The 27,947-nt window shown below is 37.1% G+C and overlaps 1 protein-coding gene across 4 annotated transcripts in view; it reads right to left on the bottom strand.

The window, feature by feature from the left end:
- Positions 1–27,947, bottom strand: part of aplp1 (amyloid beta (A4) precursor-like protein 1) — a 68,266-nt gene extending 40,319 nt beyond the window's left edge. The window contains exon 1 of one of the 4 annotated variants that reach the window (XM_083547911.1): positions 27,610–27,947. In XM_083547911.1, coding sequence (XP_083404037.1) covers positions 27,610–27,675 — 66 coding nt within the window. In that variant the 5' untranslated portion in view covers positions 27,676–27,947. The remainder of the gene's footprint in view (positions 1–27,609) is intronic. The other 3 variants (XM_083547910.1, XM_083547913.1, XM_083547912.1) reach the window with 3 other exon arrangements.

The raw sequence follows: 27,947 nt of genomic DNA, 5'->3' as shown, positions 1-27,947 counted from the left end.
ATATTGGTCCAGAACTTTGCCCTACACTTTGCTGCCCCATTCAATAGTATATGCTCTTTTATATAAATCTAAGGCAATCCGGTTTACTTTTAGGCAAGTGGAAAGATTCAGGGAGGAGCAAATAATTATGCATACTCCTGAATTTCATACGTACTACAACGTTTTCACTTTCTTGCTAGAAACACTTGCAGACATAAAATATTATTTCGAGTAAACACATCATGTCGTTGTTAACCATTTAATTCGGAAATAGATTAAATGGTAGTTTTCTTATGCATCCAATATTCTTAATGTATCCAACATAATATACAGATAAATGTACATTCAATATGCAGTTTGGGGAAACGTCGCTGGGGTGAGAGATAATAGATCCCTGCAGCTCCACATTGCAGAACTCACGCTCTCTCTCAGTCTCTCTCACCAGGATGATAGTGTGGAAGCTGTGACTCACTAAAGTTCGTCATAAACGTAGTGGGCCTGATATCGCCTGTTGCTCCTGTTTACATGAAGGATGTTTTCTGACGTTCTGATATTTCCCACATTTCTCCGCTCACAAGCAGTTTGGAGTCGCAAATGGTCGCTCGTTTCTTTTCAATGACAGCTAATGGAAATCTGCAAACTTTACACATCAGTGGTGCCGCTTTTAAATATAATCGTATTCGTCTTGTCCCTGATATATCATTACCGCTACTTTTTTTTTTGCTTACGTGCCATTTTCTTCCATTCCATTTGGGATTAGATTGGGATTAAATCGTAGCTTGTCCCTTCTTGGCAAAAAAACTTATGTTTTTGTTACAAAACCCTAGTGAGCACTCGAGCGAGCGCCGTTTCTCAGTTTACTGTTTTGGCTGAGGTCCAGCTGCTTGCTGAATCGCACCTCAAAAGGAAAAAAACCCAGTTGAGCTGAACACGACGAAAAAAGTTGCGAAAAGGGAGAACGTGAGTTTGATGCAGGCTATGAAATATTGATAAGCATGTCAAGTAAACAAGCTTTTTTATCAGCCGATGAAAGGGAATTGCTAAACATAGGCTGACGATAACCACAAAGATGATTCTGATTACTGTAGATGAGTCACCCTCGTTGCATTTCCAATGTCAGTGAGGGGAACAAAAGAAGCCCGTTGTTTTTAACGCGCAGCCATGTTCTATAAGCGAATAGGGCTGAGGACAATTATGGAAATACAAAGGCATTCGCTCTTCAAGCAGAAGCGCTGAACAACCGGTCAGCTCCGATTCAGCCTTTATGAATTATTGCACACATAAACACACGAGTAACTGACAGTTATTGTGCTTGTTTGATAAAATCTATGTCCATCCTTTAAAGTTTAAACAACATCTAGCACCCTTGGGTATTCCAGCACTCTTTGGCCGACCCATAAAGAATTTTACGTAGCAAGCTGCAACCCCGACCCCCCTATTTATAAGCATTAAGTTTGACCCAGTCACAGGGTTCTTCAGCTGCTTTGCCAGCTGTGCTTGTATAGCTTGTGTTTGCTGAGTGGAGAAATCCATCACAAGTCTATGTGAACTTGTAATAGAACCAATACTGCCAGTGGGTAAACACTGCTAAGTGAGATTAGCGTGTTGTCTTAATGTAAGCCCTGGGTGGATATGCTATCTGCATGCGGCAGGTGCCTCGAGGGCTTTTATTTAGTTCTTTGTGTTTTTACCTAGTCATTGAGTCACTGTAATCCTGTACCTACAGTATAATCCCTTTGACAATGTTTATAAAGGACCCACTTTGAACGAGTGCAAAGTGTATGCCTTCTCAAATCACCAAATACATACACCTTAGCCACCGGTCCAAAACTATGTACTGAACCTGTACTTACACTGGAAATAATTTTTTTACCCTGTTGGCCTTCCTATCCATTTGCCAAGGCAACAATGATAAAGCCAGGATCATGTCATATTCATACAAGCACCCAGATATAAAACCACCCATTTAATCAGAGATTTTATGCCATCCAGTTAAACAGAAAATTCTTGTGCATAAAATACGTCAGTGCATCATTGTGTACTGGTGTCCATGTACTCTCTGCCTTTTACAATATAATCACGTCTTTTTTCAGGAAAGGCCATGCATATTGCAGCAAGACAGTGCTAAACTGCATACTCCATCAATTACAACAGAGTCCAGATGCTAAACTGCCCTGCCTGCAGTCCAGACCTTTACCAATGGAAAACATTTGATCATGAAATGAAAAACACAACAAAGAAGACCCAGGAATATTGAACACTTAGAATCCTGTATCAGAAACAAATGGGACAACATTCCTTTCCCAAAACTCCAGCAACTGGTCTGCTAAGTTCTCAGACATAAAGTACACAGACTGTTGGTGAAGAAAAAGGGGATGTACGCTCTAAACAATGCAAAGTCTCAACTTTTTTTTGAGACAAGTTACAGTTATCCAATTCAAAATGGACCTTATTGTTTCCCTTAACATTTTACATTTCCTCAGTTGAAACATTTGATATGTTCTCTATGTTCTACTGTGAATAAAACATGGGTTTATCAGATTTGCATATCATTGCATTTTGTTACATTTTATCCCAATTTTTGGGGAATTGCGGTTGCAATAATATAGATTGAAAAAAACTAAAGAGATCCCACAATTACTGCACGTACATAAAGATTGAAATTGCTTACATTTTTCATGTCACTCTCCCCACCCATTCCGAGCTGCTTTTAGCCGCTCTGCCTACCGTCACCAGACCATTCAAAATGCAAGATGTTGTCATTGACAATTTTTTATAAAGGGTCTGGAATGGTGTTTGAAAAAAGAAACCAAACATTGCAAGGTCATGGCATGTGGTATAAACCAAAAACAATTCACCAAACAATATTTTCCTACCAATTTCAGTATGACCATTTATGCATTGAAAACGAGTTGTCTCTTACCCTATAACAGCTATAAATGGCCATTCCTTTATCCGCCTTTCTTTTCTGTCTCTCAAAGTAAACAACCCCAAAAATGCTATTAATTCCTCACAGAAAAACACCAATATCAACATTTTTTTTGTAATTTCTTTACATATTTCTGTAGAGACGAAAATTTACATTACAGGGACAAGCACACGAACATAACCAGAGCTAAAAAAAAAATACTTTTACAAAAAGAACGAAATTTCTTCGAAATTTCATCAATTGGCCAGTTTGATCTGTTCCTTCACCTTTACACCGACTCAGCTGATTAAGCAATGTTCGATAGCAACAGCTTTTCTCTGATAGATTCAACCAGTTTACAGATAATATATTCACATACATAATCCCTATGATCTCCCAGAGGAAGGTTAGTTTTAAAGTAACCAACAGTTTAATGTTAAACAGTTTGCGAATGACTCATAAATGTATCCTAATTCAGTTCCTAGGTGTTTGGTAACGAAGGGCCACTTTGCATCAGCAACACAGAGTCATTCAACACAATCAAGTCATTCAAAAGAAAACAACTGATAGCGCCTCCAGATACAGTTTCTGTTCTAATCTCAACAAGTCTGGGCAAACTACTGAGTAAGCACCAATCAGAGGCCGTGTTTTTATGACGTCATCATCTAGTCTGCTTACAAAGTATTTTACTGTAAATACAAAAATACAATTTACTAAAGTATTTTGATGCAAAATATGAAGCCATTTTCCTAGACCCTATCAAATACAAATTTCAAAATCCTATTTTATATAAAAAATATGTATTTGAAATACATGCATCATAAATACTGCCCATCCCTGCATAATGCAATAAATAGAAGTGGGTATTGTACCTATATCTGATTTACCTCTAAAACAGATGTTTACCTGTATACTGAAAATAAAAACAAAGGCTCAAAACAAACAGATAGTCATACCCTCAATGGTACATTGCAAAGGACAGAACTTTCAAATCAAAACTAAGAGAATATCAGACCTCCTCCGATACTTAACCTCCTTTCATTCTAATCACACTGCCTAGCTTGCGCTTCTAACTGTTATTAACCCCGAGGCTTGACAAAGCAATTTGCGGGCAAATTATAATGTCTCTGACAATGACCAGACATGAACCAGTCATGTTAGCATGACCACCTTAGCTAGTGGATTTCACACCCTGCTAGCTTTAATATTCCGTTAGCCATTTAGTGATTCTTTTTCGACTGAGTGGACACAGCAGCACTGGCATCTCGGCATCCGTGAATATTCCCTCCAAGCTCTTTCATTTTTATACAAATCACTGTCCCTGAGCCCATATGCATTCTCTCTCTCTCTCTCTCTCTCTCTCTCTCTCTCTCTCTCTCTGTTGTCAAATCACTAATCTTGGAGTGGATTTGCGTCCCGTTCCTTCCACGCTATTACAGATTAGTGCATTGCATGAGATTGGATTTGAGAAGATTAAATTCATTTCCAAGCATTTTTTCTCCCTTTCCACATTCTTTTCTTTCCTATTTCGCATTTTCTGTCACGCTAAACAAGCAGGTGTGTCGGATGTTATTGGTGCATTTAGGATATGGATTTTATGGTCGGTTATTTGATTAAAAAGAGCTAAACCCCCATCAAATGATTTCCCTTTTATCCGTGTGTTAGATATGCAGTAAGTAATCAGGCTAGTCCCAGCTGCGAGGCTCGCTTGTACACTGTGCGGCTTTCTGCTCCATTGGCTTCGGTTTTCTTTGGAGATTTTGCAAGATGGCACCCGCCTGCACCTCATCTCGCATATGTTTGTTTCTTGTTTCTTCGCTGCACTCGGAGGCTCTGTTCCTGTCCCTGACTTGTTTTTTAGCGTGCATCAAAGTGACAGCTGCATTTCCTCCTGAGACGTTTCACATCTTCTCTTTAAAATGTACTGATGCACTGTGTAACCCACATTTCTAGTTATATATTTCTTTTTTTCTTTCTTTCCTACATTTGCTTCAGTGCAGGCCCAATGCACATGATGCATTTTTAAAATTAGAACAGGTTTATTTTCTACCGCTGCATGAAGCCACATTATAAAAACGTTTATGCCTAGGGTTTTTTTTAAAACAGCTTTTGGGAAGATGGAGGAAACCGGTGAACCCAGTGAAAACCCATGAAGACACTGGGAGAACATTTGTACCTCTGCCCAGATGGTAAACTTAGATCAGGATCAGACTGGGTATACTGGAGCTGTGAAGTTATCATGCAACCCACTGTACCGCCCTGTGACATATAACTAAAGAAAAGTCCAAATTGTTTTTTAATAGATATAAATGCATTTCTATGCTACAAGTAACCTCTTTTTGTCCTATTCACCCTAAATTTGTAAAACTCTTATGCACTTTTAATCTTACATGCATTTTTTGTTTTAAACAAAGGAAAATTGTAGGATGTTAACGAAACTGCATTTTTAACCATTTTTTGGTGCACATTAAACATTAAAGTACTACGATTGACTGGTTAACTGATTAACTAATAATTAAGTATATAGCTTTTAGTATTGATAATTAACAGAGGTAAAACCAATAGGAAATGCATATTGGTTTAAATAAGAAACTGAGAACCAATGGTTCCTGGGTCTTCAATGTATTCACATTTAGTACATTGTAAGCAAAGGGAAAATGGCAATATCTAAATGATGCAGTAGAATATGCATAGTACGGAGGCTTTCAGTAAGCATTGTCAGAAGTGAAACCAACCAAAAACTTCAGGTTAAATAGTCCAACAGGTCCTATAGAACTCATCTACTGAAAATAAATTTAATTAAATTAAATTAAATTAAATTAAAAAAAATTATCTAAAAGAAAAAAGTCTTAACATCACTCTAGACCAGTGGTCACCAACATGTGTAGCCCGCGGGCCTTTTCTAAAATTAGCTGTTTCCTATTTTGTTAAATCATTGTTGATAATTATTATGAGAAATCATTAACATGATCAGTGTCTTCACATAGATGAATATCATTAATTATTAATAATAACATAATAAAAAGTAAATTGAGCAAATTTGTTGTTTCAGATCAAACTGAAAATTGTGTGTATCAAACTGGTAGCCCTTCACATTAATCGGTACCCAAGAAGTAGCTCTCAGTTTCAAAAAGGTTGGTGACCCCTGCTCTAGACTAAAGTTTGAAATATCAGATTACAGGGTTAAGATAAATTTGGTCCAGTAGGACAAATGGCAGCAATTAGCAATAATAATAATAATAATAATAATAATAATAATAATAATAATAATAATAATAATGTTGAATGTTATAAACTAAATATATCATGAAAACAAAGAATAAAAGCCATTGTTCGGATGTCTGTGTCTATGTGGGTGTGTACAAGTGCTGCATATATTTGTGTGGGGGAGTGTGGGCAAGTGGGTTTGCCCCTTCTTGTCTAGCGTGACACCCCTTGCTTTGTTCACTCACACCTCCAGCATTCCTAATTAGCAAAAGCCTGCATCATGACAGGCATGATGACACACGTACTTCTCGCCCAGTCATCCTCCCTTCTCTCTCTCTCTCTCTCTCTCTCTCTCTCTCTCTCTCTCTCTCTCTCTCTCTCTCTCTCTCTCTTTCTTTTCATGTCTCTTCCAGTCTGCCTCCTTCCTCTCAGCTCTTTCACTTTAAGTATTTATGCACACATTTTATGCCCCTTGACCCCCCCTCCAACTAACATCACTCTACAGCAGCATCATTTGCCCACAGAGGCCAGTTGCTGTAGCAACGCCTCCCTCCGGAGGTGGCTACCTTCCCTGTTGCCGTAGCAACCGGTTCCCAGTAGGATTCCAAATGAGCCATCGTTCACTTGCTCTTGCTTTCATTTTCTGGCTCTCTTTCTCTCTCTGCCTCTCCCTCTCTCTCTCTCTCTCTCTCTCTCTTACATACACTCTCCTTTTTTTCATCCTAAGAGTGAATGAGAATGAGGTTTTTGTGTCCTATTTTCATCGAATGTGTGTTTCGCTGGTTATTTGATTTTATTTGCATAATAAACCACAGACTGCATCTGAGGCGTGATTTATAGCACCAAAGTCGTGAGTCACACCGTTTTTAATGAAAAAAAAAATTTGTTTTGCTCAGCCTTGTTTGGGCACTGCGTATAATTAAACTTTTGCATGGATCCCAATTAGTTAGTTAAATTATCAGTGATAAAGGGGGTCTGAATTTCAGTTTTGTAAATGCAATCATCTGCTCATTCTGAATAATAAACACTCTAACGAGGCCTGGCTGAAACGATACCACTGCTGATGCGGAATACAGACAGACAAACTGACAGTAAACAAATAGATTTTAGTGTTTCGCTGACTGACATAATATTTATAAATAAGTCACCTCGCAATCCGATTAAATAATTGTAAAGACAAATGTTAGCGTCCTATTCTCATCCTGCTCAAATATTTTTATCCGGCTAAATAAATAAATGCCACCTAAAGCAAATTCACATTCAAAGTTAAATCTATGTTTTAGAGGTTTTTGTGGTTTTTTTAAGCACAAAAATGCCACAAAAAATGCAAACACACACAGTCTGATTATGCATTATGCATTAATATGCAAATTTGAGATATTTAAATGTTCTTATGCCAGCCCAACCCCACCCACTCCACCCATCACCCTGGTATACTACACTATATTATTATCTATCGCAAAATGGTAGTATATGGAATATACTTGTAGCGGCTATTCTGAATATTAGCACGCTCAGATCCAAAAAAGGTATAACATTTTTAGGAAAAAAAAAGAATAAAGTACATAGTACTAGCTACAGCGTTGTAAATAACGTACTGTTAAGATAGTAATATTTTACACAGAATAATATAACACTTAATACAGTCCATTTGCTGGATTTTACACAGAATAAAAACTGTCAAACAAAGTAGCATAAAACTGAACGTTAAAAGTCTTGCTCAAGGACAAAACTGTGGACGTTTGGTGGAGCTGGGATTTAAATCTATACCTTATAATCTGTAACGCTTTCAATGCTGAGTCAACACAACTAGTTCACAAACTCTGCATTCATTTAACCATTTCAACCGCTGAATAAACTCAAGTCAAGTCAAGTCAAGTCAAGTTTATTTGTATAGCGCTTTTCACAACAGACATTGTCTCAAAGCAGCTTTACAGAAAACAAAACTCACACTACAAAACTAGTCTATGAGGAGGTTGGCTAGGTGTTTGCAAGACAATTTGTAGTGAATGTTGGTAAATAGCAAGTTGTCTTGTTAATTACAAGTAAGAAAAGTCCAAATTAGCGGATGGTAAATACAAGTGAAAATAATATTTGTATCATAATCATTACATAGCCATTTACATAGGTAGAACAAGAAGTAAATGTATCCTGCAAGAGTTGCCTCAGTTCTACTATTAGCTAGGTGTGCTAGCTAGAAACATATTCGTTAGGTAATTTTTTTAATAGTATAAAAATTCTACTATAGAGCATCGCTAAGAGCATCGCTAAGACCACAAGATTTCATATTGTATTTAATGAGTCTTTATTAAACAGAAATCAAAGTAAAAACTGAAATCTAGGTAAGCGTTAACAATTTGGAACTTAATAGCTAGCCATGAAAGTGGTGTCAGCCACCCACAGTCAGTAAACCATTTAAAATTAATGTGTTTTGGTACAAAGTACAAAAGTTTTAATGGGTTTCTTTCAAAAGTTCCAGTCGGTTTAACGAAAATGCTACAAAATGTATTTAGTAAATGGCTTCAATCTCCATCTCAGGCTGTTTTCTGATCAATAGACAGCTAATGGCACTGTGGCATCCTTACACAGCCATGTAATGGATAGTTTTCAAAACCCTTTCCATTTTAAAAATCCCCCAGAACCTTCTGATCAGGATAAGCCATGCCTTTCCGACTCACAAGAGAATCTACAATTCGTGAATGTACGTTTAAACCCAAAAGCATCATGGCAAAGCCGCCTCATGCGTTTCTTGATAAGTCTCGAAAAAAATGATCTGACAGCTTTGTGCTTTGCTGAAAATATTGTGAATAAATCATTTGACAAGAATCTTTGAACCTTTTGAATGCTACAATATCGCAACAAAGGTAAACATCGGCTCCTTTTCTATTTTACAGTAAGTGGAGAAATAAATGCAGAAACAAAACAAAAAAAGTTTGCCTGCACGACTTCAAATAAAAAAATGAATGTGATATACGAGGTATTCTAGTATGACACCATGTAAATGTTAATAATAAATCATAACTGTACAAGTTTAGTTACACCCCCCCCCCCCCAAAAAAAAAAATAAATAAATAAAAAAATTAAAAAATTAAAAAATTAATAAATTTAAATAAAAAACAAAGAAGAAGAAAAAACTGGACAGTTGAACCATAAGATGCATTCATTCATTCATTCATTTTCTCCCACTTATCCGTAATTCGGGTCGCGGGGGCAGCAGTCTAAGCAGCCCCCCGCCTTCGACTGCTGCCCAATCCTCACAGCACCGTCCCCATAAGATACAGTATATTCAATATTAGTAAAACTTTTTGGATGCCTGGAGCAGTATAGTGATTTGAAGGCTAGATTTTAATGGATAGAGAGCTTTCAATAATAAATAAATAAATAAATATAAAATAATAATAATAATAATAATAATAATAATAAAATAATGAATTATTATATATATATATATATATATATATATATATATATATATATATATATATATATATATATATATATATATATATATATATATAAAAACACACACACACACACACACACACACACACAGAGGAGAAGCAAACACTTTGAAAGCATGAATCAATCTGTGATCAATGCGGGTCTAAAAGAAAATGTTTTATCCTGAATTGACAATGAAGAATAAGATTTAGGAACACATTTGTGATCAATGTTCTTGTTTGTTGGTATGGATGGTTGCTGGGAACAGTTAGAGCCTATTGAATGTATCGCTGCTTTTTTTCTGCCAATGGCATGTACATTGATGGGGTAAAATTGGCATCTAGAACAGACAAGTATAGAGAAGCCTGGAATGAGAGGCAGAATGAACAACGAATGAACTGAGAAGGGAAAATGTCAGAACTGTGGAGATCTGAGTATAACAAAAAAAAAAAAAAACACTAGACTGTAAGGAAGGGTTCATTCATTATGTAAAAAAATCTGAATCAGCTTGTATAATAGCAATGTTGGACTATAATGCATGAGAACAGATGCTTTACTGGGTCCTGTGAGGAAGTCAGGGCATTAAAAATGGAAGAATGAAGTTGCAAAGGCATGGTAGAAGACTAACCCAACACAAAGGCTGTAGAGGTGGGGGAGAAAAAAAGGGAAGGGTAGGTGAAGAGCAAAATGAAGGAGCAGCTATCAAAGAAAATGATGGAACGGTGCAGAGGAGAAGGGGGGGGGGGTTCAATGACAGATACTGGAATAAAAGAGAGAGAGAGATCGATGAAAGAAGAATACTGACAAGGTAAGATGAAAAAGCGATAGTGGCAAAAAGAAGCACAATGAGAAAGAAGCTGTTGGAAAGGAAGAAGGGATTCTAGCAAGAATGAATAGTTGAAAGAAGAGCATGGTTTTAAAATGGGGGTTGGTGATGTATATTTGAAAGGGATGTTGGGAAGGTTGGAGGTTGTTGAAAGAAAGAAGGTAAAACGATTGAGGGTGGCTGAAAGAGGGAAGTTGTAAAGATTGAAGATAATTATAAGAGGGGAATGTCAGAAGAATTAAGGGTGTTTGAAGGAGGGATGGTAAACAGCAGTTTGAAAAATGTTTACAGCAAGGATAAAAAAAAGAAGTTGTGGGGTTGGAATAAAGGGTGCTATCAAAAGTTGGAGTATAAGAGTTGTTGAAGGAAGGATGTTAGGAAGATTGGAGATAGTTGAAAGAGGGATGTTGAGAAGAGTAAGAATGGTTGATATACTGTAGAGACACTGGCCGATAAACCAAGTGGTTGACAGAGATTTGCCGGGATAAGGGGGTGAAAAAGCTATGCTAGCACGAAGACGGGAGAGGTTTTAAAAATGTCATTGGGGATTGACAAGGTGATGGATACAACAGACAAAGAGTCATGATGGCATGATGGAAAGATCAAGGGGAATCAAGATGGAGATCAAAGAACAATACTTGACAGAGAGTTGCCTGAAATGACTGGTGGTTAAAAAGAAGGTTACTGGTGGATACAAACCAGGGGTAAAGAGATGAAGTTTAGAAAGGAAAGGTTGGAAGAAAAGAACACTGGTGGGTTGAAATGGGCTGGCAAGAGGGAGAAGGTTTGGAAAGATAATGCTGGAAACTCAAGGGAGGTTTGAAATGAGATTCTGCAGAAAACAGAAGGCGATGAGTTAGAAAAGTGATACTGGTAAAAAGGCGGACGGGAGGGAGGAGGAGGGTGGGTTGTCAGAGGGTTGTAAGTAAGAGGAAAGTATGAGGGTGCTAGAACAGGAGATACTGGCAAAAAGGAGAAGGATTGAAAGAGGAATGCTGTAGGAGGGAAGTGCATGACAAGAATACCCAAGTTGATCTGACAAGAGAGGATCTGGCCCTTTCCGAGGCCCTACATAATTAATGGAGATGCAGCAGCCTGTCGTCTTTTTTAAGCATTCTGTCTGTGTAAGTCACACCCATAACTATACCACACAGCTCTTCTGATGCTGATGATGGGAGCCTTAGTGACAGAAGAAGAGGAGTTTGGAAGCTGTGTGCTGCAGGCAGATAGATACCTCGTTTTCTTACGAACAACTGGCTAACTTAGAATACTCTGCAGGGCTTCATCACAAGTCCCAGAACTTCAGAACCATATCTGGCAATGACATTGCAAATTTAGTTGCACCACTGTTCATTATTTAGGGCTGTCTGCTTTAATCTCACCACTAATATGAAAATAAATGTTTGTTTCTGGGAGTTTGTTAATGATATATAATTTTTTTTCATGTACTATTTAAATAATGTAACAAAATGAGTTCCAGGTAGGTATTTACTTTAAGTAGGTAAGTTCTTGTTGCTTTTCTTTGGCTGCTTCCTGTAGGGGTCACCACAACAGATCACTGGGCTGCATATTGGACTTGGCACAGGTTTTACACAGGATACCCTTCCCTTTGCATCCCTGCCATTTTATCCGAGCTTGAGACCAGTATTACAAGTACAACCCCCTAGTGTCTGGTTGGTTCCCTGCCCAGGATTTAAACCCTGGCCACTAAGGTGAGACCAATGGATCCTTACCTGCTAGACCATTAGGAAGTATGTCATCTAACAAAATGAATATTTTGAGTAAGTAAGAACTCGAAAACTGTTGTCATCTGTACTTTACTGAAGTAAACTTCAAAGTAAAGTATAACTTCAGTACATTTCAACGTCAAGTATATTACTTTTGACTCAACACCATACAAAATCAGTTTTTTTATGGAGTGGATTAAAATTTAACTGGTCATGCAGCAAGCCATTAATCAGGGTAGAGCGCACGCTTCGTTTGAACTTGTTTTGATTGTCCCTCGATGGTATCTACTCAACATGAACATACAGTTCAGCACCAGTCCAACAGCAAGCAGAACATTCTGAGAGTAACCAATGATGGAAGAAACTCCTGATTCTAACTTTCCACAACACCTGTGGCCTCATTCGTGCAAAAATGTTTAAAGTAGTTGAAAAAGAGTTTTTGGGCTCATGATCATTTTGATAGATATCAATCAGTGTTTAAAAAAAAAAAAATTTTTATTTATAAAAAAAAAAAATTTAAATAATGCTTAAAAATAATAATAGGAACATTACAGCCATAATAAATCATAGTACTTTTGATACTAAAGTACATTTGAAAGCAAAGTACTTTTACTCAAGTGAGTAAGTCTAAAAGGGAGCACTTTTACTTTTACTAGACTAATATTTTACAGAGTTTATCTTTTAACTCAAGTACATGGTTTGTGTATTTTATCCACCAAAAAATATACATAGTCATTATCTTTTAAATATAAGCAAGACAGAATGAGACCATTTAATATACAGTAATTCCTGTTTATCGTGGTGGTTACGTTCCAAAACCGTCTGCGATAAACGGACGCCACCCCAAAAAAGCTCTTTACTGTACTGTTTTATTAAGAAATTTCTTTATTTCAACATAAAACTCCATAAAAACAATTCCCTATGCGTTTTTTGGTCTATCGTGCTATCCATGAGAGACTGGGAAAATTAGCTAAACAAATTATTTATGTGGCAAATGCAATTCCGCGATAAACCGGGGCGCCAGATTCGAACCGCAGTAAAGCGGGGAATCACTGTACATCACAAGTGAACAAGTGTGAAGAAGACATGCTGTGATATAAATGTAACAGTATTATTAATGTATATACTGTAATTATCTTCCATAATTATCTCTGCTAAAAAAAAGTGATACAGCATCCACCCTTTTCACATTCTGCTATAAAAAAAAATACAGTTAATATCCCAGTGCTTAAAGTCTAAATCTGCGAAATGATTTCAATTTCTCACTTGTAAAAGCTATTTAAGAACCCCTACTAACTCCTCAACAGCAAACCTGGGTTTTGTCAACCTGTGAATTTCTAATGGATAACATTCTGTCAAGGGAGCCACCAGGGGTTTTGGGAAATTTACATGCCAGTCAATGGAAGGTGTTCACAGACACCTTAGATTACTCCATGCGGCTTACTGGGTCCATGCTGAGAGCCGTACTTCAGAGAGCTGGCAACCAAGAACATAATTAAATAATCATGAATAAAGCGACATGTGGAAACTCGGCAGACTGTTTGTATTGATATTTGCTTGAAACAATTAAACTGCTCATGGGTGTCTATTGCAGGTTCTCGCCTGTAGCATTGACAGTGATTGGGGAAAATTTGCATAGAACAGAAGTGAATACAGACGCATGAAACAAGCGAGTGAAGCCGTTGACCTGAGGGAAAAATCGAAAAGCTGTATATACAGCTAAAAAGAAAAAATCTAATGGCAAAGGAGATAGAAAGAAAAACTAGAGAAAGAGTACCAGATGAGTAATTACTGTATGGCAGGCTACAAGAACAGAAGACAAACACACCAGTGTCTGAAATGACAGCATTGAGCATCTTAAAAATGGAGCAGTTTCACCTGACCATGACCTCTGACATCTACGACTTCATCGTAAATTTTAAAAGATTTAACGATGTGATGAGGCAACAAGTCATTTTTGTTACCTTCTCACCTATATAGTACAACTAAAAAAATTGATATATAATTGTTGTTTTGTTCTACCTGCAACTTGACGAACTTTGTCAGCTGAGAACCAATTAAAATGCAAATAACCAAAATTCATTTGCATACTTATACAGTATGTGTACTACATAACCCACCTGAAACTGGGGGTATAAAAGCAAAACATTTCTTCTATTCAAATTAGACTGATAATCGGCGTGAGTGCTCGTTAGCGCTAACCGTCAGTGATTCATGGTAATTGTATTTAAATCTCACTGGTGTATCCCACTGTTATTAACTTAAGACGGTGTTCATCTTACAACAGGCATCACAAGTTGGTCTGCTGACATCTTCAGACATCTTTCCAGGCTACAGTAATTAACACCTGACAGAGATATTTTAAGAATTGTTTTCATCATATCTCTTGATCTGCAGTATTTACATTACATTTATGACATTTGGCAGACACCTTTATCCAGAGTTTTCATCTTAACCAGTTATCTCAGTTTTACAGCTGAGCAATTTAGGATTAAGGGCCTTGCTCAGGGGGCCCAGCAGTGGCAACTAGGTGGTGTGGTGCTGGGATTTGCCACAGCATGTGTACAATATGTGCATATTTGGACTATCAAATTCTTCTATACATTATTCCTGACACAAAACAAGCAGATGTGCTCCAGTCCACACTCCTTAAGCATAGCGCTGCTCAATTCTTCATTACGATTGGCTGGAAAGTGGTATGACAGTGGTTCCAGTTTCAAGGAAAATTGCCGGAATGTACACTACTAATCTAATTCCGTATTGCTTCTACAGCAGCAGCTTATTCACAGGGACAGCAAAAGAAAAAGGTTTCTGTAAGTTTCTGTAAGTCGATGTTTATTTAACATTGATGAAAGTCGTCTCTAGGATAAGTATTCTGTAAGATCTAAGCCCCTAAGGGAAAGCCTGGCTCGAGGGTAGTTTTCTCAGCAAAATTTGCTCTGCGATTTTAATTGTAATAACTATAAACGGATAAAAAAGCATAATGTGTTATTCTTTAATAAGAATTACAAAATATTATCCAATTGTTGTGGTGAAAGAGTAACAACAATAAAATCGAGCTGCTTTCCTAAGCAAAGAAAATCGCAAAGAGGAACATTAATTAACTGAATTAATGGTAATACTGGTTTTCTTCAATGCGGCTCATTAAAGAGTTACAACAGAAACAAAAACGAATGGTGTCAAATAGTAAAATGAAAATCTCAAACATGGTCTCAGATGTTCTAATTAGTAATGTTTCAGCAGTAAAAAATAGGAAGTGGTTGCACAATGGTTAAGACTTCTGTTTAACTTTTTGATCAGAAGAAACCCTTGAGAAAGGCCCTTAACCCTCATTTGCACAGTTTGTATAAATGAGATACTTGTAAGTCGCTGGGGATAAGATAGGATGTAAAATGGTTTACATATAGAATGAAGTTGTTTAATAGTTTATGTCAGGTGTAAAACCACTGGGTCAACGTTTTCTTATTCAAAGCGACTTACATGTTACCTCATTCATGAGCAGCTATGGGGTTAAGGTCCCTGCTCAGGAGCCCAAAAGTGGCAGCTGGGTGTGGCTGTGATTTGAACTCACAACCTTTGGATCCAAAGTCCAATGCCTTAACCACTAAGCTACAACCTCTCGAAATTTACTGGAACACATAAGCTGGAATCACAATAACGGCGTATCATACAGAAGGAGCTTCCACATTTTAGCCCAGCAGAAGCAAGCTGTGAAAAACAGAGTAGTACGACAATCATAATTCCTTTTGACAGCCTTAACATTTGACACGCCTGTAAGTGATTACACTTTAGTGTTCTTATAAATAACGACTGTCATGCATGTATACTGTTGTATTCCAGAAGCAGGAATAATAGCGTTAATGTCAAAAAGATTTCTACACATATCTGTAATAGGGAACAGGGACACAATGAACGATACACTAAGAGGTAGTTTTCATAAAAATGAAAATAAATTAAATGAAAAAAAAAAAGAAACTAAACAGTTAAGTAGAGGTCCATTAGTCTCCTTGCAGCATGCAGTATTCCAAATCATCTGTTAAACATCTATTATAGAAAGCCTATCTAATATCTCCTGACATGTAAATGTTCCACTTCACTGTCATGAGTGCTGAGTGTAATGCTATCGCTGGATAATCAATGTGTGCTGTACAGACAGCACATCTCCAGACATTTCTTTCCTCAGGCCTGTTATCTCCCAGCAGCCCCCCTGTGAATGCACAGAAATCTCTGACAGTGATGAAATGGGTCACGTCCCCCGCCCCAGGCCTTGGGGTTTAGGATTTCTGTAATGCTCCGGCTTGCGCTTCTCTCTTTCCATATCTCTTCCTTGCTCCATCTTTCAAGTACACTCCCGGAATGTACTAATTTGTAAGAAGAGGAAGATCCTAAAGATCAAGATTAGGATTAGCACCAGGCTTAGTGGTCATAGCTGTTCTTAACGGTTGCACCATGGGTGCATTAATGCCATTTATTTTACAATTTCGAAAATTTAAGAAATTTCTAAGTTTGTCCTTCATTTTGTATACCCTGTCTCAATCACACCTCGGTCAGCTTCTGTTCCATGAAATCTTATCTACTCGGTACAGAACTTTCAACGCCTGTCTGGTTGGGGCTTCCTACAGGGAATGAGGCAAAGCTTTGATAGGCTCCTCGGTTTCACCCCCACGGCTCCACAAACCCAGAGCTGGAACAGCTGCCAATTAAGCTTAATCCGGCAAGGCGTACAGGACTGAAGCGTGCATTGTGTACAGCGCCTCGCCCCGCCGAAAACTGCCTGCACCTGATAAACACTGTACCCGAAAGATGAATGAAGACACACTCCGCCTGGAGCAGAAGCCTGCTGCCGGCCTGAGCACTTTCATTTACGCAAACCGTCACATTTGACTGGTAAATCCCTTGTTCTAAATTCTAAATAAACACACAGAGCTTGGGTATGTCAAAGTCAGAGCTGAGCATGTGCACAGGATTATTTTTCATATCACTATATTGGCTTAACCTTTTATCAAACGGGGCAGAAAGGCTCGTTTGGTTAATGTCTTGTGTAAGTTTTCCACTGTTAAATAAATACATAGATACAATACATAATTTAAAAAAGCAACAAAAAAAAGGGACATACATACATACATACAACAATCTCTATTTGTGAGACCATTTTGCTTGGCATTAGCTCAGGTGCGGAGCAGTATTGGTTTTAGTACCACTGCCAATATTTCATGTTAAAATAGATTGCATTAAAATATATAATTACAACAGTAATAATTTTAAACTAGGCAAAGGCAATTGAAGCCAATATTAGATACCCAAATATGACAGATTAAATTAATTAATGTTATTGTCTTTTGTTAATGCTTGTAATTAACTACGTAATTCATTAGTTTCTTTCAGGAAACACATGAAAACTGACTTGAAAACTTTGTTTCAAGTAATACAATTCCTAATAGCTGAATTCTCATTCAGTGGTGCACTTAAATAGCTGACATACAGTTTATCGTTCAGCATAATGTACTAAAACAATGCAAATGAAGATGTGCTGCATCAAGTGCTATTTTATAAGCTCAATAATGAGGGGAGAGGTCAATTTGGATGAATCGTTTGATTTCAAAGCAGAATACAGCCCAGTGTTTGTGTTTAAAACATAATAATCCTGTATTAATCTTTCATACAAAAATTAGAGGGACTTATTTTGTGAGTATAAAATATTACAATATATAAATTTGCAACAGCTGTCGGGTCTTATTTCAATACATAATTCAGATTTAATGCTATTAGAAAGTTTTAAATGCATGTTAGTCTTCTCTTTGGTCTCTTCTATTGAACCCCATTGCCTATTTCTTTTTTAAATATATATAAAAAAAAATTATAAATTATGTTTTAATGTTTATATTTAAAGTGTAAAAAAAAGTGTAAGACTGAGAAATCAGCAACAAAAACCCTCATTTAATTAGTCCAGGCATCACCGTTTTTCCTCGAAACGTCAACAAATGAGTGCTGTCATGATAAGCCGTCTTGCTTCTTCATTATCGCCTGAGAATGCAGAAGCAAGAAAGTCGAGAAAGAAAGAGAAGGGAGGGGAGACAATGAGCCGAGTCGGCGTGTTTCGTGCCCCGTGGCCCGTGCGTGCAGCAGAGCACAGTACACTGAAAAACATTAGCGAAAACTTGATTATCCCCCAGCTCAGAAATTAATTAAATGAGAAAGAGGAGATCTGGTGGGGCTCCTGCACTCTTATCTGTCTCAACAAATACTCTGGCTTCCAGCTACAGCTGCCAGGGACAGCAAAGTGCTGAGAAAGTATTGCACAAGCAGGACAATTTAGCAATTTAACCCTTCAGCCACAATTCTTCCTGCTGCTGAGTACCAAGACATTACCCCAATGCATCTTACCAGCTACAGTGTCTAGACCTGAGCAAGCTTTCCTGTAATGCCTCGGATTTGCTGATTCTTGCTCCGTTTAGTGCTCGCTGTGTTCATTAAGCTTTCTTAATATCAGTATTATACAGTAAGAAATAACAGCAACTTGTTTTGTAATAACGTATATACAGACAATCCTGGTTGTAATGTTCGAATAATTTGAAATAAAGGCAACACGGCAGTCTTTCTATAAAAGCTCAGCTTTTCACTATCCAGGCTCTATTCTTTTCAAAGAAGCATAAAGCATCGAAGAATCATCTTAAAACCTTAGCACAGAAAACTATAACATTCTGTAAAATGTGTTGCTTTTGGTGAACATAGCCTTGAGAACTGAAGTAGGCAGCAAAAAGCCAGTAACCTAGCTAACATGACTACCTAGCTAGCATAGATTCTCGCTAAAATGGAAATCAATCTAAATCGTAAAATATTACTAAAGGGTGTACAACTTAATCTCAAACTATAATTGTCCTCCTAATTTGTTATTTTTCTTACTCAGAGCTCAACTTCCACCGTTCCTTCAAGTGCATCCAGTTGGGTTGCAGTTACATCTGTGCTAGATTTAGCATAGTTTCATCCAAAATAAGAAAAACCTAATTGATATTGATTTTTTAGTGTTCATTCCATTTTCTATTCCGAAAATCGAAGGATCTCTTTGCGTAAATAATTATTTTGGTATGAAATACAGTGGGTAACGGCATCAAAGTCAAAATCCTGGTATAGTTTTTTTATACAATGTTTTACTGACTTGAGGTTACAAGTTAGTAAAAACAATGGACATGACACATAGACATTGACTGCTCAAACAAAAGTGAGCGGAACCACACAAAGTACGCAGCCTTAACAGGCCTTAACAGTGCTTCGGCATGTACCGCCTGAAGAGCCGTACAAGCGGAGACAGCTGAAATAAACAAAATCTGTGTGTCAAAATCTTAAAAGATAAACCATCTTCATGTGGACATTTGTAGAACCATAAGCTACAGCATGATTGTTCTTCATGACCTTTATCTAATATCACAATTGTCCCTCCTGTGTATACGGCTACTGTTTTCCCTTCCCCTCTAGCTAATGTGTGCTTCAGTGAATTTCCACACTCTACTCTTTTACACCGTACCAAGTTCATTGTGTTACGAATCAAATTCTTGTTTGCAGAGAGAACAAAAAGTGTATGGTGCGTACCCACTCATTTATTAAGCTCCAGTTTGTTAGAATGGATGTTCTAGTTTAATGGTTCATACACTCGGAGGGGGGAAACGGCCTCATGTCGCTTCTGATTATTGACATATTATCTGTGTTACTACAATAACAGGAAACAGGAAATGTACAAATTCCTATTTAATAATAATAATCTGTATTTAATTTAATATTATTTAATATTAAACCCTGGCATTATTTATCAATAGTGTTGTTTTTTGTACATTTTACTGAAAATATCTAGCTTCATTTGAATAAATTGATCTGTTGATAATATATTTAGTAGATTTTCTGTCAAAATTCATTTAGAAAAGATTCTTTCACTGTGGTTCTCTATTAACTCTCAGAACTCAAGGGTTTGCTATAAGAGAAATGCCTATAGGTCCAATCCTTTGGTTATTAGTTCTATGCATTCGATAGATAGATAGATAGATAGATAGATAGATAGATAGATAGATAGATAGATAGATAGATAGATAGATAGATAGATAGATAGATAGATAGATAGATAGATAGATAGATAGATAGATAGATAGTCAATGAGGTCTGAAGCGTTTAAATTCTAAAATGGAATGACAAATTATTTTACAAGTCTAAAATCAAGGCTAACTGGTATTAATGTCCTCCCTCTATTTAAAGGGGGGGAAAAAATCTTATTTTTATACTAAGTATTTTCATCAAACAAAAAGAAGCTTAATTTACAGCATTCAAATATAATAAAAAATTTTGTTAACAGCCTAAAGTGGAATATTTTTACTTAAGTGTAATTAAAAAACTAATGGTTACAAATCCACAGAGTGTAATGTGAATAATACTAACTTAGTATTATTTATAATACATAGACGCTGGGCCTGATTTCTTTCTAGCTCATTCTGTAGACTGATCTGTAATGTGACATCATGTTACGTCACTAGTGATGATGAAATGATCTGATTTGGTGTTCATCTGAGCTGATATTTTCCATCCTGGGGCACTGACGCCTCTATACTATACCAGTAGCAGTGATTAAAAAGGTGGATGTATTAAAAAATTACCAATGTGGAATATTTTCGCAATCAATAATTTTTCATAATACATTTGCCAGAGAAACTAGAAGTAAATAAATATTGTGCAGTCAAAAATTCAGGACAAAACAATAATGTACACTGCATTCACGTAATTAAAGTAAACTATTTTCATTGACTTTGGTCATCAGATATACTAACTTTTCTAGCTAGCTAATGATAAATTAGCCTAACAAGACGAACATTTCAAAATCAGGTTTTTTCCTGATTTCCCTGAGATCACAAAGTACATTCACTATAATCAAAATCACACTCCTTTATCAAGCAAATGAGCATTTTGAAGACATCATTTTCCAAATACGAAGCTTTAGCAAAACTTTTGCAGAGAACAGAACAGAGAGCAGGAGTGAACGCTACTGTGTACCATGCAACCACAGCTACGTTCTCTCACCTCGCTTCCTGCAGTATTTCATGCAGTGCGTCTTAATTAATGACCTTGAATCACTGCACTTTTAAAAGTGTGTGCACAAAAACTTCCAATCATCCATTAAAAACAGTTTCCTAATGTTTATCATGGTTCATTCCAAAAAATCTGACCTTAGTATCATATAATTTGAGCCAAAGTTTCAATTATTATTACATGTGCCTATTGAAAGCTTTTGTGTTATAAAGGATCATTTTGTTGTTCGGCGTTTGTTATAATGACCCTGTTTGGTGTAAGAATACCTCCATTTGGTGCAAATTAAATAGATAATACACAGTATATGGACAAAAGTTTGTGGACACCTGCCTTTGTGTGTGCTTTTTGAGCATCTCATTTCACATTTTGTCCCCATTTGCTGTTATAATAACCTCCACTATTCTGGGAAACTGTACCATTAGATTTGTGTGTTTTAGGCTAATTCAACCTCAAGGGTGTTTGTAAAGCAGAGATGGGAAGTAATGAAGCACAAATACTATGTTATTGTACTTAAGTAGATTTTTCTGTTACTTTACTATTTATTTTTCTAACAACTTTTTACTTTCACTCTACATTTTTTACACAAATATCTGTACTTTCTACTACTTACATTTTTAAACCAGGCTCATTACTTTAGTTTGATTCTATTTGGTGACATGATCGATATTTTTTCTTTTTACTGTGTGCCGTTTTCAACCCACCACTAGTGTATCATTTACTGGCTCTCACACACCACAGATGTAGGCCAGCCTACGAAGCAAGCAAGGCAGAAGGCAACAAGAAGTCTGGGGGTAACGTGGATGACACAGAAGGAGTCAGTGATGTAAACATGACTGAGAGCCTGATCACCTGATCATCATCATCTTTGCTCTGCTTGTGTTCTATATGATGGATGTTCAGCCTGGATACATTCATTAGATAACAAAATTAGAAATTCTTTTGTATTCATATATTAATATGATGTGAGGTCCAGTTACCAGCGTGACACTAAAACAGGTAGTAGTAATGGCTACTTTTTAATTAAGTACATGTCAGAGTACAAATATGAGTATCTGTATTTCTACTTGAATAAAGGATGTGTGTATTTTTGACATCTCTGTTGTAAAGTCAGGTACTAGTTGAGATGAAGAGGCCTGGGGTGCAGTCAGCATTCCAAAACAACCCAAAGGTGTTCAATACGGTTGAGATCAGGGTCCTATGGCAGGCCACTCAAGATCTTCCACCCATGTAAACCATATCTTCATGAAGCTTGCATTGAACACAGCAACATTGTCATCCTGAACCAGGTTTGGGTCTCCTAGTTAAAGTGAAGAGAAAATCTTATGCTACCACATCCAAAGACCTCCTATACAGTTACGCGCCTCCTACTTCGTTGTAACAGTCTGGGGAAGAACCACATAGGTCTGGTGTCCCACTTTTTTTTCCAATATAGTGTAGCTATAGTGTAAACTCTGGAGATTTTAGCCTTATGGTATTCTTAGAACAGCCTATTTGTGAAGAGCCTAAATGTTTCTTGAAAAGTTTCCTCATTTCCGAGTCTTCAGTGCTCTATGGTGAGCCATTATAGTTACAATAATCTACAACATTTTTGAAAATAGTTTGTTCTAACAAAATTCCAAACCCATATTTCCCATTTCGTACACAAAACCATGTTTATGTGTATTCTCGAATGCTCCCCTTGTAAGATTATTGAAGACTAGACTGCAGAAACTATCGGCAAAAAATCTATAGCAATAGTTTTTCCGGGTTTTAGAGGCGAATCACTGACGCCACGTGCTGTTTGTTTTGACACATGAAAGTGCGTGCTGTCTCTTATTCATGTTAGTTCATACAGCATGCATTAACCGATAACATTAACAGATAAATGTACTAGTATGTTAAAATGAACAAACAAACAATACTTCTAAAAGATTTAATTAACCTCAGTTAATGTTACAAATGGAATCTTACTGTAAAGAGTTACTATTTCACATCAATCTCATCCTTAAAATGGAAAACTTCGAATGCCTTTACAAAGGCCAAAGCATTAAAATTATATACTTAATTTTTTTTTTTTCATAATGAAGTTCAGTACTATTTCACATGGGGTGTTTTGTTTGTTTTTTTATTTTTTAATCCAGTATCCATTTGAAAAACTATCAGTTGATTAATCAGTTATCGGCAAGTACGGCCCACCCTAGCTATAAGTATTGGTCGACTCTAGAGAATACTTTAGATCATTAGATTTAGAATTGATAAAAGCAAACAAATATCAGAAAGCATTTTTAAATAGATAAAGCCTGTATATTTCTTTAGCAATGCTTCTCTTTCTCTACTGCAATTATTCCACCATTATGCCACAGTATAATCTGTGAATGCACTCCATGTCAGCGCTTATATTAAGTGAAGAAATTACACCAGGATGGCTTCATTTCCGACAGTTCATTACAGACCTATTCTGCATGCGTAATCTGGATGATAAACTCAGGCAGAATCCACTGTACACTTGAGCTCCTTCTGTGACAGTAATCCATTAATACTCTTACAATGAGGAAATTATTCTACTAAACTAACACCAGGTTTACATCTAATGCCATGGCAGGTGTTTTCTTTTATTATTATTTTTTTTAAATAAGATAATATTTTCATTAATCCTATTCAAAGTGAACCAAACACTTTGCCTGAATGTTTCAATTGAAAGCTGGAAACAGGATTTGTGCTTGATCCTGATTATGCAGACAGAGATCACGCAAACACTACAAGGTGACTTGGTGAAATCTTGCTTTCTTCGAATTTCTTAACAGCATGGAGTTTTAAAGCTACAATACAGTACCCTGATCTTTGCTGACTCGCATTTTTTAGTGTTAAATAAATCTCCAGAAAAGACATTTATACTGCTGGTTGCCGGTTGTGCGTTTTCCCCCCATCAACTGCGGTTGAAATGGGTTTCTAAAACCGCAAAACTTGTGTCTTCCTTCACTACAGATACACTTCACTAACTGCGAGCATATACCAGACCTGTGCTCCAGAGGAACGGCAGGATTTTATTGTTATCTCCAAGCTGAAGACCAAGCAGCGGTATCTCTATGCTCACCCACATCAAACTGCCAGTCCTAAAACGCTTCACTGACAAATCAGATGTACAGACACCAGGTGCTAGAGGCCAAGTTAATGCCATCGACCAGCAGGAGTCCGGGCCGAGTCTGTCTCGTGTTCGCTCTCGTTATTGTCCATCACTGTTTGACGTCTTCTCGCAATGTACAATGCTGTCGCCTCAGGATGGCGGTATGAAAAAACGTCTGCGATCTATTGATTTTATGCCAGTTATCCAGTGCACACAGCTGTTGGCTTTGCTTTAAAAATACAGGATAAATGGAGATTTCTGATTGTAATCACCTGCACTGGAAAAGATAAGTAGCTGCAGGATCATTGCTTAATCAGACTGATTGTCATGCGTCGTCTGTAAGGAATAATATAAATAGCGAAATTCACCTTTTGTAATTCATGTGATTTTGATTGCTTTCAATCAGGGTTGCAAAGGGGCCAAAAATTCCAATAATTTTCCAGAAACTATCTAGAAACTTTCTATGGGAACTTCATCTGGGGAATTTTGGAAATATTTCAAGTTAAAAACGTACAATATATGTATAGGAATCAATTAAAATTTTGGGGCAACTTGTATAAACTGTTATTATACACAAAAAAAAATAATAATAATTTTTGCAAAAACTGACAAGCATTCAAACTAATAATAATAATTTTAAAAAAAATGACCTTTGACTTTGATATAACTGTTTGTATAATTGTGTTGCAAAATAGCTTACATACAGCACAAAGAAGTTTTAAAACACAAATGTATGTAATATTTGTATTATAATGTACATGGCTACTGACATAATTTTGTGTCCAGGATTTAATATATATTTTGGAGGAATGCAGAGTAAAATTTCAACTAAATTTGGTTGTTTTAACTATGATTATCTTGCAATATTTTTTTTAACTACATTTAAGTTCCCTGTTATACGCTAACCTGCAATTTTGTACATTTCCAGTTTATCACCATTAATTCCTGTTAATTCCCATTGAAAGTTAAAAGTCTTAAAAATTCCTGGAATTTTGCAACCCTACTTTCAATTCATACTTCAAGGGAAGCTAAATCAGAGTTAACGTATGCTAATTGTTATATTTCAACCCCAGTCCAACCCATGTTCTGTTTTACTCGGATAGGGAAGTGATAGCTACATAGTTAAAGCGTTGGACTTCTGCTCAGAACGTCACGAGTTCATATCCCAGTACCTAAACCCTCAGCAGTATAAATAAAATAATTGTTAGTCGCTCTGGATAAGGGCATCTGTCGAATGGCATAAATGTACTTTCCTTTATCATTTTCTGCTCTGCTAGCTGGAAAATACATGAATGGGAAAAAAACCAAGCACAACATAATAAGGCTGTACCTGCACAAGAGCTAATAATGGCTAGAAAAACAAGCCAAGTAAAGCAGTGTGTAACGCTTAGGTTATGAAACGTTAGATATAAAAATAGTTACATTTGGCAATAAACTTGTTCAGGAAAGAACCATGTATGTGTGCGATGGCCGTGTGTCCACATACATGTTTATACATTGAGGGCACTGGCTGGAATGTAAACCAATGCAGGTTTACAGATATTGTGATTTAATCTCTTCTAAATGTAAAATAATCTAAAGATTTCTGTCTTTGATTATGAAATACTGTATATAAATAAGATCCAAAAATTTTCGATCTCCCATTATTTCCACTGAGTGTCTTTGCATATCCCAGTGTTGTTGTATCAGGCTGTTGTATCAGCCATGATACAGCGCCCCTAGAGCACAGGAGGCTAAGTGCCTTGCTCACAAACCCAAGTGTGACAACTTGGCAATACTGGAGCTTAAACCCCTGACCTTCTGATCAGTAACTCAGAGTCTTAACCACTAAGCTACAGTACCACTTCCTCTATTTGCAATATTATGATGTCTATCACAAGTATTTTGATATGATTCAACCTTCAAACATCAGGCGGTGGAGTCACAGGGTTTCCACCTGCAATATGTATAAAAAAAAAAAATAAAAAATAAAAAAGGGATAAAAACTGGTGATTCAAAATGACTGCCTTGAAACAGAGAGTTTACTTCGAGTTGATAGAATAAAACCAAAAATAAAATCCCAGCCACAACAAGCTGCCACTCCTGGGCCCCTGAGCAAGGCCCTTAACCCCATAGCTGCTCAGTTATCTGAATAAGGTGTATAAATGTAAGTCGCTCTGGATGAGAGAATCTGCCAAATGGCATTAATGTAAATGCAAATGTCACACACCACACATTACATAGATTTCCACCATTTTTCCCTCCACAAAAACTATTCGTTTACGTCCTGCTGATGCACCAGTAACGCTCGGCACTCTCCCGTCCCACGCACTGCAGATTTTTCAGTCTGCTCCGAAACACCTCCTTCACCTCGACACCTAATTCACAAGCCATGAAGGCACTTGAGAGAAAGGTCAACACTTACATGGTAAAATGGGAAGTGTGTATGTGTGTGTATATGAGTGTGTGCATTAGGAACCCCCAGGACTGAAGCTACAAACCATCCCGCTTCAACCATGTGCATTTGATTTTATTTGCGTTATTATTTCTCACTCTGTTCACGGCTTGGCACAAAATCAAATGAATTGCTCCGAGACGTGCTGAGGCCTTGAACATCAGCTGTGTGAGCGAGTGAGCGTGTGTACGTGTGTGTGTCAAGAGGTGCAAAGCATCAATCCCTGGTGCAATAACAAACAGAGCCAAGGGCTAAAATCGCACACAGTCTCGGAAAAGACGGAGGCCAAAATCTCAGGCAGTGCGTTTCATCCAGCACTGCGGAAATGAGTCAGTCTTTCATATAGGTAGATGCAGATAGATGTTGTTAGATGCATCAAACCCTACACACACACACACACACACACACACACACACACACATGTACATACAAAACACACCCTAGTGAAATCTGAAAAGGACTAAATAGAAATGCATGATTTAATATTGACCTACAAATAAATGCATAACATATTTGCAATGTATATATATATATATATATATATATATATATATATATATATATATATATACATATATATATATATATATATATATATATATATATATATATATATATATACGTGTGTGTGTGTGTGTGTGTGTGTGTGTGTGTGTGTGTGTGTGTGTGTGTGTGTGTGTGTGTGTGTGTGAAAATTATATCTATGACACATCCACGCCACGCCCTTTAGAAATAAACCATCTATGCATTTAGAAAAAGGTCCCAAATTATTTCCTCTGTTCTTTTCTTTATTTATTTTCTCTCTCTCTCTCTCTCTCTCTCTCTCTTTCTCTCTCTCTCTCTCTCTCTCCTTCTTTCTCTCATCCGTCTTGTCCTTTAGAACTCGGGATCACATGAACCACATCATTCATCTCTTACCTGCGCTCCGGTCCACGCGCACCACGTCAACAGCGTCATGAACACGAGCGCGATTTTATTCCGCATCCTCGCGACCCTCCTCTCGTTTTATTCTAAAGAGAAATAAAATAAATCAGGTGATGAAGATCAGAGCGGCTCCTTTCGTTTGGGATGCGTGTGTTTGAATAAAGAAGCTCAGGCTCCTGCAGCAGCTCTGCGATAACCGTGATGCTGGAGAATTTTTCTCTCTCTTTCTCTCTCTCGCTCTCTCTCTCTCTGCTGAGTGTCGCGCGCACCCCCGATCTGTCGGTGCGATAATCACAGCGCGCGCGCGCCCCTCCCTGTCCTTCTCCGCTCCT

The sequence above is a fragment of the Silurus aristotelis genome (assembly GCF_946808225.1).
Source record: "Silurus aristotelis genome assembly, chromosome: 8".
In the NCBI taxonomy this organism is placed as follows: Eukaryota; Metazoa; Chordata; class Actinopteri; order Siluriformes; family Siluridae; genus Silurus; species Silurus aristotelis.
Note: the sequence above shows the minus strand (reverse complement) of the source record. Positions and strands in the feature narration are given on the sequence as shown.